The 10,187-nt window shown below is 41.2% G+C and overlaps 1 protein-coding gene across 1 annotated transcript in view; it reads right to left on the bottom strand.

Annotated features, from left to right (window-relative positions):
• Window positions 1-4,302: 4,302 nt before the first annotated feature.
• Window positions 4,303-10,187, bottom strand: part of aldh4a1 (aldehyde dehydrogenase 4 family, member A1) — a 19,005-nt gene continuing 13,120 nt past the window's right edge. Inside the window, exons 10-15 of the mRNA XM_034130580.1 lie at window positions 9,811-10,007; window positions 9,436-9,483; window positions 9,193-9,345; window positions 6,828-6,949; window positions 5,742-5,860; window positions 4,303-5,149 (exon numbers count right to left, since the gene is read on the bottom strand). Coding sequence (XP_033986471.1) covers window positions 5,037-5,149; window positions 5,742-5,860; window positions 6,828-6,949; window positions 9,193-9,345; window positions 9,436-9,483; window positions 9,811-10,007 — 752 coding nt within the window. The 3' untranslated portion in view covers window positions 4,303-5,036. The remainder of the gene's footprint in view (window positions 5,150-5,741; window positions 5,861-6,827; window positions 6,950-9,192; window positions 9,346-9,435; window positions 9,484-9,810; window positions 10,008-10,187) is intronic.

Raw genomic sequence — 10,187 nt, 5'->3', positions numbered from 1 at the left:
AACCAAGGTTCTATGGTCAAAAACCAAGATGGCCAAGACCAAAAACCAAGATGACCAATACCAAAAACCAAGATGACCAAGACCAAAAACCAAGATGGCCAATACCAAAAACCAAGATGACCAAGGCCAAAAACCAAGATGACCAATACCAAAAACCTAGATGACCAAGACCAAAAACCTAGATGGCCAAGGCCAAAAACCAAGATGGCCAAGGCCAAAAACCAAGGTTTCTATGGTCAAAAACCAAGATGGCCAAGACCAAAAACCAAGATGGCCAAGGCCAAAAACCAAGATGGCCAAGGCCAAAAACCTAGATGACCAAGGCCAAAAACCAAGATGGCCAAGGCCAAAAACCAAGGTTTCTATGGTCAAAAACCAAGATGGCCAAGACCAAAAACCAAGATGACCAATACCAAAAACCAAGATGACCAAGACCAAAAACCAAGATGGCCAATACCAAAAACCAAGATGACCAAGGCCAAAAACCAAGATGGCCAAGGCCAAAAACCAAGATGGCCAAGGCCAAAAACCAAGATGGCCAAGGCCAAAAACCAAGATGACCAAGGCCAAAAACCTAGATGACCAAGACCAAAAACCTAGATGGCCAAGGCCAAAAACCAAGATGGCCAAGGCCAAAAACCAAGGTTTCTATGGTCAAAAACCAAGATGGCCAAGACCAAAAACCAAGATGGCCAAGGCCAAAAACCAAGATGACCAATACCAAAAACCTAGATGACCAAGGCCAAAAACCAAGATGGCCAAGGCCAAAAACCAAGGTTTCTATGGTCAAAAACCAAGATGGCCAAGACCAAAAACCAAGATGACCAATACCAAAAACCCAAGATGGCCAAGACCAAAAACCAAGATGGCCAAGGCCAAAAACCAAGATGACCAATACCAAAACCAAGATGACCAAGACCAAAAACCTAGATGACCAAGGCCAAAAACCAAGGTTTCTATGGTCAAAAACCAAGATGGCCAAGACCAAAAACCAAGATGACCAATACCAAAAACCAAGATGGCCAAGGCCAAAAACCAAGGTTTCTATGGTCAAAAACCAAGATGGCCAATCCCAAAAACCAAGATGGCCAATCCCAAAAACCAAGATGGCCAAGGCCAAAAACCAAGATGGTCAAGGCCAAAAACCAAGATGACCAAGACCAAAAACCAAGATGGCCAATACCAAAAACCAAGATGGCCAATACCAAAAACCAAGATGACCAAGGCCAAAAACCAAGATGGCCAATACCAAAAACCAAGATGACCAAGGCCAAAAACCAAGGTTTCTATGGTCAAAAACCAAGATGGCCAAGACCAAAAACCAAGATGGCCAAGGCCAAAAACCAAGATGGCCAAGACCAAAAACCAAGATGGCCAAGGCCAAAAACCAAGATGACCAATACCAAAACCAAGATGACCAATACCAAAAACCTAGATGACCAAGACCAAAAACCTAGATGACCAAGGCCAAAAACCAAGATGGCCAAGGCCAAAAACCAAGATGGCCAAGACCAAAAACCAAGATGACCAAGGCCAAAAACCAAGATGGCCAAGACCAAAAACCAAGATGACCAAGGCCAAAAACCAAGATGACCAATACCAAAAACCAAGATGACCAATACCAAAAACCTAGATGACCAAGACCAAAAACCTAGATGACCAAGGCCAAAAACCAAGATGGCCAAGGCCAAAAACCAAGGTTTCTATGGTCAAAAACCAAGATGGCCAAGACCAAAAACCAAGATGACCAATACCAAAAACCTAGATGACCAAGACCAAAAACCTAGATGACCAAGGCCAAAAACCAAGATGGCCAAGGCCAAAAACCAAGATGGCCAATACCAAAAACCAAGATGACCAATACCAAAAACCTAGATGACCAAGACCAAAAACCAAGATGACCAATACCAAAAACCTAGATGACCAAGACCAAAAACCAAGATGGCCAAGGCCAAAAACCAAGATGGCCAAGGCCAAAAACCAAGGTTTCTATGGTCAAAAACCAAGATGGCCAAGACCAAAAACCAAGATGGCCAAGGCCAAAAACCAAGATGACCAATACCAAAAACCTAGATGACCAAGACCAAAAACCTAGATGACCAAGGCCAAAAACCAAGGTTTCTATGGTCAAAAACCAAGATGGCCAAGACCAAAAACCAAGATGACCAATACCAAAAACCAAGATGACCAATCCCAAAAACCAAGATGAACAATACCAAAAACCAAGATGAACAATACCAAAAACCAAGATGGCCAAGGCCAAAAACCAAGTTGACCAATACCAAAAACCAAGATGACCAATACCAAAAACCAAGATGACCAATCCCAAAAACCAAGATGAACAATACCAAAAACCAAGATGACCAATACCAAAAACCAAGATGACCAATCCCAAAAACCAAGATGAACAATACCAAAAACCTAGTTGACCAAGACCAAAAACCTAGATGACCAATACCAAAAACCTAGATGACCAATACCAAAAACCAAGATGACCAAGACCAAAAACCTAGATGACCAAGGCCAAAAACCAAGATGGCCAAGACCAAAAACCAAGATGACCAATACCAAAAACCAAGGTTTCTATGGTCAAAAACCAAGATGGCCAAGACCAAAAACCAAGATGACCAATACCAAAAACCAAGATGACCAATACCAAAAACCAAGATGACCAATACCAAAAACCTAGATGACCAATACCAAAAACCAAGATGACCAATACCAAAAACCAAGATGGCCAAGGCCAAAAACCAAGGTTGCGGTCGAATAGTCCAAAAATCAGCTCCTAAGTTCTAACCCTATCGTCTATCCCTCTCCTCTGAGTGAAACGTCACGGGGTTAAGGGATAGTGGATAGGAGAATTCAAAAGGACTTAGGAGAAGAGACTGCGGTACTTTAGAGAATCGACTGCACTTTCACTATCCGACGTGTTTATGATGCGCCAGCGGACGCCATGAATGTGCGTCTGCTGCTGTGGGGAAACTATGGAAACTACAGTTTTCTATACAGCGGACTACAACATGGATGTTTAATAAGAACGAGGGACTACTGTAAACTCATCTAGAGACTCTGCACCGTGCTCTGATGCTGTTATGCTTTATGAACGGGGACAACAGAGAAACATATTCTTCATGACCAAAGTTGGAATTGAAATAAAAAAGGAAAGTGAAACTTATGCTCATCACCCTCTCCCTCCGGTCCACATTAATACAAATGATCCCAATACGTATGATTGTATGAAAAGATCTTAAAATCAATACAAATGTATTTATTATAAACGTTAGTCCTTAACATCTATCACTGTGTATATCACCATTCAAACATCTTTTAAAAGTTGAACAAACCCCACACAGCTTAGTAAAGACTGTGAAATGTTGACTTTATTTGATCATTTCAGTAAAAACTAACGTTCATATTTCTCTTTTTGATTATAATACTGATGAACGTTCAAAACAAAGCACTTTGGCAACTTACCACATACGTTTTAAAATGCTTAATAAGCACCGTAACTTTCATGATATCATTTCTCGGTCATAATCGGATGTTTCCGTGAACGGCCGACTGTTGTGTGACGGCAAATGCTGCGGCTGCAAGGCATTGTGGGGCAGCATGTTCTCCTCTCCTTTAGGTTAGGGAGGTCCAGTGGTTCCTAAGCTAAAGGAGGTTATAAAGGAAGCTTGAAACCTCCTTTCCTTTAATCTAGAGAATTGGAACGGCACTTATCACGGCTGCCACTGAGGGACTTCCGGGTCATTTCACTCCGTTAGGAAGGTTCCTAAGCTAAATGGACTATTCGACCGCAACCCAAGATGAACAATACCAACAACCAAGATGGCCAATCCCAAAAACCAAGATGGCCAATACCAAAAACCAAGATGGCCAATACCAAAAACCAAGATGGCCAATACCAAAAACCAAGATGGCCAATACCAAAAACCAAGATGGCCAATACCAAAAACCAAGATGGCCAAGACCAAAAACCTAGATGGCGGCTGTGTGCATAATATCACCAGTAATCATGAAAGAATATCATATTGTGTTTGTGTTGTGTTCATTCAGTCTGATTGTTCACCTGCAGGAAAAAAGAGTGCTCTTCATGACCCAACAATCATAATCAGTCTTAATTGTAAAGTATTTGATTACCTAAAATTAAATGGAAGTGATCTTTGAAACTCAACAATGGTTTTGACTCATGAGAAATTTGATTTTTTGTGATTATGTTGAAGTTATTTTAGATCAGTGTTTAAAATCTGCAGCCACACAGGACAATAGAGGAAGCACAGAAAGAAGGACACACAGACGTTCATAATTTAATATTTATTGTCAAAATTAACTATCTGAATTTACAGAGGCACGTTCTGAAGATAAAGTGAATCAGCTGCTTTTCGTTTGAGGACGGAAGAAAAAAAAAGCCCTCCTTGAAAAAATAATGACGTGTCAACATGAGACACATTTATTTTCTATTGAAGTGAAACTGGGGACACATTTCACTGCGACACGATCTATAAAAGTTATTGAATTATTAGAAAATGCACATAGACGACAGTGTCTTTGCGTTTAGAGACGTAACATATAGGAACTCGTCATGTTCCAGTGTTGACCTAAAATATTATTCTCATTTCAGTGTTAATGATGATTTTCATTGTCCAGACACAACAATATCCAGTTAATCATCAGAGGAGGAAACATCCAGGAGCTGGAATCAGTGCATTTTTAATTTAAAAACACTCAAATGTTATTTTATTGCTTTTATTCGACTTAATTGAGCTCTAATTATATTTTAAACATAAGTTGGGCATCAGACTGCAGAGGAAGAGATAAAGGGAGCGTTCCATTTCCCCCGTGTGTTCAGAGGGTCAGCTGATCTGATGCAGGGCTGTGATTGGCCGGTGGGTCTGATGCTAGGTTATGATAGGTCAGCTGATCTGATGCAGGGCTGTGATTAGTCGACTGGTCTAATCCAGGGTTGTGATTGGTCAGCTGGTCAGATACTGGGCTGTGATTGGTCAGCTGGTCAGATGCTGGGCTGTGATTGGTCAGTCCATGTAGGGGTACTTCCACTCTGTGAGGGGGGCGTAAGTCTGCTTCACCACCTGAGGAGACGTCCAGCGCAGGACGTAGTGCGGCCCCCCCGGCTTATCATTCGTACCTGAGGGGGATCATTAGGGTTATACATCTATACATCTTAAAATCAAACTGTACATTTTACATTTATATTGTTTAGCGTCTTTGAGCACTAGGAAAAGCGCCATAAAAATTAAATGTATTATTATTATTATTATTATTATTATATTCATTGTAATATTTAATATTCCATTCCTCACACACCTAATGTTTATATAATATCCTGCTCTACATGTTTACTGTACATTTGTATTTCAACATGTATATTTTCTACTTTTTTTGATGCTCTTCTATTTCTATTTGAGATTTCTTGTCTTTTAATTTCTCTATTGTACAATGCCATGTCTGTTTATGCTGCTGCAACGCAAACATTTCCCAAATTGGGATCAATAAAGTAATTCTTATATTATCTGTATATCCATATATCTGTTTATCTACAGGTGTATTTGCATCTGTAGATATCTATGTGTATATCTATATATGTATCTATTTATATCACTATCCATATATCTATTGCTCGATCTGTATATATATCTAAAGCTCCTTCGTGACACTTTATTTATCTAAATGTATTCTCTCCTGGTATAATATAATGAACTATAATTAAACGTTATTACCTGAAGCCCGCGCTCCTCCGAACGGTTGCTGAGCGACAACAGATCCGGTCGACTTATCGTTCACGTAGTAGTTTCCTGCAGCGTTCCTCAACACTGCAGAGGCCTCCTCGATCACCTGCCTACACACACACACACACACACACACACACACACACACACACACACACGGGTTGGTTACATCTAAACTGGTTTGGAAAACAACAGACCATGGATGTTTAATAAGATCTGGATACAGCGTTGGAGGCGGGGCTTGTTCTTTTCTATGAGAGCTGCTGTTCGTACTGGGTAGTTTATTTAGTTAAAAAAAGTATCCACTGATTTACAGACGTCTCTTTCCCCATGTTAGTCAATGGGAAAAAGTCTTTCTGGGCCGGGGGACGTCATGGACCGATACGGAAGTTGCAGTACCGCCGTTTGGCCACTAGGAATATTTTCCTCAGAGTCCGGAGAACTTCTTTGGGGCTTGGAGAGAACACATGATGATGAGCACAATGAAACCCCCTCAGGTCACTACTGGTACTGCATCCAGTCACAGAACATCGGATTAAAACCACCAGACCAGTGTTATCCCACAAGCCATAAGACTAGGGCTGTGCGATTATGGCAAAAATCATAATCACGATTATTTTGGTCAATAATTGATATCACGATTATTACAAACGATTATCCATTTACTTTGAAAACATCCATTTATTGAAAAAAATGTTTTGAACAGTTGATTACCCTGAACTTTAAGTATAATTCAACTGAAAAACCAATAAAAAAAATAATTAAAAAAAATAATAATTACAATTTTTTTTATTTTAAATAAAAATAATAATTGTTTTATTTCGATTACATTGTTTTCGTTGCAAGCCAAAATCGTAATCGAGATTAATATACGATTAATTGCACAGCCCTACATAAGACTGTTAAACGCCTGAGCTCTGTTAAGTGCCTCCATAAACATTCATCCGTTTGTTTTTAACCGCAATAAACCGTATTTAATTTTGATACAGTACTGCCGTTTGGCCACTAGGAATATTTTCCTCAGAGTCCGGAGCACTTGTTAGAGACAGAAACAGGTAAATATCTGGAGACGCTCACTTGTCCTGAGCGAACACGGCGCCCGTCAGAGCGAAGGGAGACGTGCTGTCGATCAGCTGAAGAACCTCTCTGTAATCCTTCTCGGGGTAAACGTACACCGAGAGAACCGGACCGAAGACCTCCTGAAACACAAAACACAAGAACATCCAGCAACTGTTCTCCTGAAGCAGAGGGCCATATACAGGTGTGCACATAACTTTTTGAGTGAGTTACTCAGATGAGTACCAGGAGACAGCGTTTGGTACTCACCCCACATGAAGCGTGGTGTTAATAAGTGCAGTCTTCCTCACTGTCCTCCTCAGTGTCTCCTTCACTGTCCTCTATTTACACTTCTTGCATGCTAGATGATGAAGATGATGAAGATGCACCTCCCTGTCTCTTTGTAAGCCTCCAATTTGCTTTCTCCAAAACTTGTTGCCAAAACTGTGAAGTCCTTGCATTTCCTGAGGCCAAGTTGAAGGATCAAATACTAAGAAATGATCACATGACTTGAAGTCATATCTGATTTCAGAGGAGGGAAGTAACAAAGTACATTTATTCAAGTACTGTACTTAGGTACAATTTAAGATACTTGTAGTTTACTTGAGTATTTCTATTTTATGCTACTTTGTACTTCTACTCCACTACAGTTCAGAGGTACATCATGTACTTTTCTTCCACTACATGTATTTAATACCTTTAGTTACTTTACAGATGTGGATGAATGATGTGAACATATAATCAAGTGTTAAATCAGACTTTAGTTCCACCTGGAGTAAATCCACAAGCTACCCTGCAGTATACAAAGTCATTCAAACTAGCTGCACCTTTACCAGCTTTGAGAACACTTTCATGATCAATCATTATAAAACATATCATATATATTATTATGAAATGGACCAATCTGCAAAATGACTACTTTTACTGTCGCTACTTTAACTAGATTTTGATGATAATACTTTTCTAATTTTACTTGAGTAACACTTCTTCCACCTCTGTCTGATTTCAAACTCTTCCATTAACAGCCTGAGTAAGTTTGCAGGCAGCTGTGTGTTTTACTCCACTTTGTTGTAAATAAAACTGCAGCAGCTTGACCACAGAGCGTGAACGTTGTGATCAGCTGATTTTGCGCAGTTCTCCAGTGTGTGCGCGGGGCACAGAATGTGCACAGGGGAGTCTCCCACCGCAGCCAGTTGACGTCGTTTTGGTACAATTCTGTTGTACACACCGACGTTAACAGCAGCCCCGTCTGTGCACACGGCGACCAACTCTGTCGTCCAGTGATCTAAGCCTCTGCCTCCTGTGAAGCTTCACAGGTCCGTCGGTTATGTCCTGCGCGGCACAGCCAGCACCCAGTTCAATCAGTCATAGAAAGTCTGAAGATTTTAGCAGGGAGCGAAACGGCAAAGTGGCTGCTTAATGTCTTTGTTTTTTTTGGACATGTCTAATAATTTACTCCACTGAGTGTTGACAAGAAACACGTGTAGGCGAAATATGTGTTTTGTTTTGATGACCTATCAGGTACGCAAAGGCGCGTTGTGACACAAGTGACGTTACGCATTTCAGATTGTTGCCGCGCATGCGTACCTGCGTACCAGTTATGTGCACCCCTGGCCATATATATATCCCTGAGGACTGCCTTCACAATAAAAGCAGCCTTGAACTCATTTCAAAGTCAAAGTGGCCAAGGACTCACTTCAGAGTCAAATAAAAAGAAGAACAGACTTCAAAATAAAAGCCAAAAAGAGCCGACTTCAAAATAAAAAGCACCAAGAAGTCATTTCAAAATAAAAGCATCAAGAACTGACATTAAAAAAAAGCGCCCCGTGAATTCATTTAAAAATAAAAGCGCCCGTGAACTCATTTAAAATAAAAGCATCAAGAACTGACATTAAAAAAAAGCGCCCCGTGAATTCATTTAAAAATAAAAGCGCCCGTGAACTCATTTAAAATAAAAGCATCAGGAACTGACTTCAAAATAAAAGCCAAAAATAACTGACTTCAAAATAAAAGCCAAAAAGAGCTGACTTCAAAATAAAGTGGCCAAGGACTCACTTCAAAATAAAAAGCATCAAGAAGTCATTTAAAAATAAAAGCGACAAGAACTGACTTCAAAATAAAAGCAGCTGTGAACTCCTTTCAAAATAAAAGCGACAAGAACTGACTGCAAAATAAAATTGTTTAAAAAGTGGCGTGCTAGTGTAAATATGGACAGGAAATATGGACAGGAAGTGGCCTGGAAGTGTGAATATGGACAGGAAGTGGCGTGCCAGTGTGATTATAGACAGGAAGTGGCGTGCCAGTGTGATTATAGACAGGAAGTGGCGTGCCAGTGTGATTATATACAGGAAGTGGCGTGCGAGTGTGATTATAGACAGGAAGTGACCTCGCTCATGATGGCGTCCTTCGGGTCGGAGGTCTGGATGATGGTCGGCTCCACGAAGTACCCCTTGCTGTCGTCATAGTTTCCCCCAGCGATGACCTTCAGATTGGGGGAGGACTTGGCGTGATCCAGCCACTTCTTTATCCGAGCAAACGACTACAGAAATACAGCAGATAATAAAAGATTAATAATAATAAACACAAATAAGAGGACTTTATTTTGAAAAGCCACTGAAGGAAGCTTCACCTTGTCGTCGATCACAGCTGAGAAGAAGGTGCTGAAGTCTTCAACCGGCTGAGGGCAGAACCAGAGAATCATTGTTAGTGTTATAGAAGTCATAGAAGTGTTCAGTGAGAACAGCACCATCTACAGGCCTGGCATATGTACTACAGCGTCTCCGTCCTGACGTCAGGACGGTGTTCAAATCTGGATCAGTTTTTATCAGATCCGTTGCAGCCCCTTTTTTAGAGATTTGGGTATGGAGGAAAATAGAGAGGGTTGTGTTTTCTGACACTTGGTGAGTTCCCTGGAACACCGGGGACACATATTCATGTAGAAAAGACGTACACAAGTGCATTTTGCATGATAGGTCCCCTTTAAGCATGACTTTAGCAGACTCACGTCTCCCACTTTGAGCTGCCGGATGATGTCCAGCAGCTGGTCTCTGATCTGAGGCCATATGCTGTCGGGGACGTACATCCTGGAGCAGGCCGAGCACTTCTGCCCTCCGTACTCGAACGCTGAGCGGATCGTCCCCTTCACCACGCTCTCAACATCCGCCGAGGCGTGCACGAAGTGGAAGTTCTTCCCGCCGCACTCTGAGGGTTCAACAGAAGAGACAAACAAAGTTCTGATCAGACCCTTATTCTGAGTCAGTTTAATACATTATGTCAGGGGGGTCAAACTCAGAGACTTCTTTTAATGTGGCCCGCAAGAGCTCTGAAAGAATAGAATACGTTTATTATACGGTTACATGCTTTACAGGAGCACGTTGCCCA

Source organism: Trematomus bernacchii, unplaced genomic scaffold, assembly GCF_902827165.1.
Source record: "Trematomus bernacchii unplaced genomic scaffold, fTreBer1.1, whole genome shotgun sequence".
NCBI classification, from domain to species: domain Eukaryota; kingdom Metazoa; phylum Chordata; class Actinopteri; order Perciformes; family Nototheniidae; genus Trematomus; species Trematomus bernacchii.
This window is presented reverse-complemented; position numbering and strand designations above follow the sequence as displayed.